The 644-nt window shown below is 43.6% G+C and overlaps 1 protein-coding gene across 1 annotated transcript in view; it reads right to left on the reverse strand.

Moving 5' to 3' along the window:
* CSUI_009389 (uncharacterized protein) overlaps window positions 1–615 on the reverse strand; it is a gene marked incomplete at both ends in the record, with an annotated part of 1,291 nt that extends 676 nt beyond the window's left edge. Inside the window, one exon of the mRNA XM_068069505.1 lies at window positions 415–615. Within this exon, the coding sequence (XP_067918518.1) occupies window positions 415–615 (201 nt within the window). The remainder of the gene's footprint in view (window positions 1–414) is intronic.
* Between the last annotated feature and the right edge of the window lie 29 nt (window positions 616–644).

Consider the following 644-nt stretch of genomic DNA (forward strand, 5'->3'; position numbering starts at 1 on the left):
GGGAAGGTTAGAAAGAACTCACGCCGTGCCCCCCTTTCGAACAAAAAGTGACTTTGGAGAAAGAAAGCTGGGCTAAAAGCTAGTAGAGCCTTTTTACTCTTATTGAGGTATATATACACCCGAAGAGAGATGGCCACTTCGGCTAAAGTTCGTGTTAGGAAGCGATCCCATGGCAGAAACACAGAGAAGACCCAAAGCGTGTTTCCTCTTCTAGAAGACTTCTTCAGGGATAAGAAAAAGAAGAGCTACAGAATTTCGACAGATCTCTTCTTTTCGTCTCTTCATTGCCTGCGCACGAAACAAAGCTTTCCATGAAGGTTTTCTATCTGTATACTAAGAGGCCATGCGTACACTCTAAATGTATCGACAAGTCTATCCACGTATAGGTAGGATTACGTAGAACTTCTTATATACCTCGAGAGCATAGATGGCTTTATTCAAGGCTTCATGGGGCCGTTTTGCATGCGTTAACATCGATGCTTGTTTCCTTAGGAGATCTGAAATGAGGTACCCACGTCGTAGAGGTAAAGTTCTTCTGGTATTCTCTAAGAGAATGAGACATGTCTCTGATCTTCCTCCTTCATTCTCAGCTTCTTCCCACCCTCTCTCTAACATCTTTAAGGCTGCGCCGTATTCATCTCTTC

Source organism: Cystoisospora suis (genome assembly GCF_002600585.1).
Source record: "Cystoisospora suis strain Wien I chromosome Unknown contig_5591, whole genome shotgun sequence".
In the NCBI taxonomy this organism is placed as follows: domain Eukaryota; phylum Apicomplexa; class Conoidasida; order Eucoccidiorida; family Sarcocystidae; genus Cystoisospora; species Cystoisospora suis.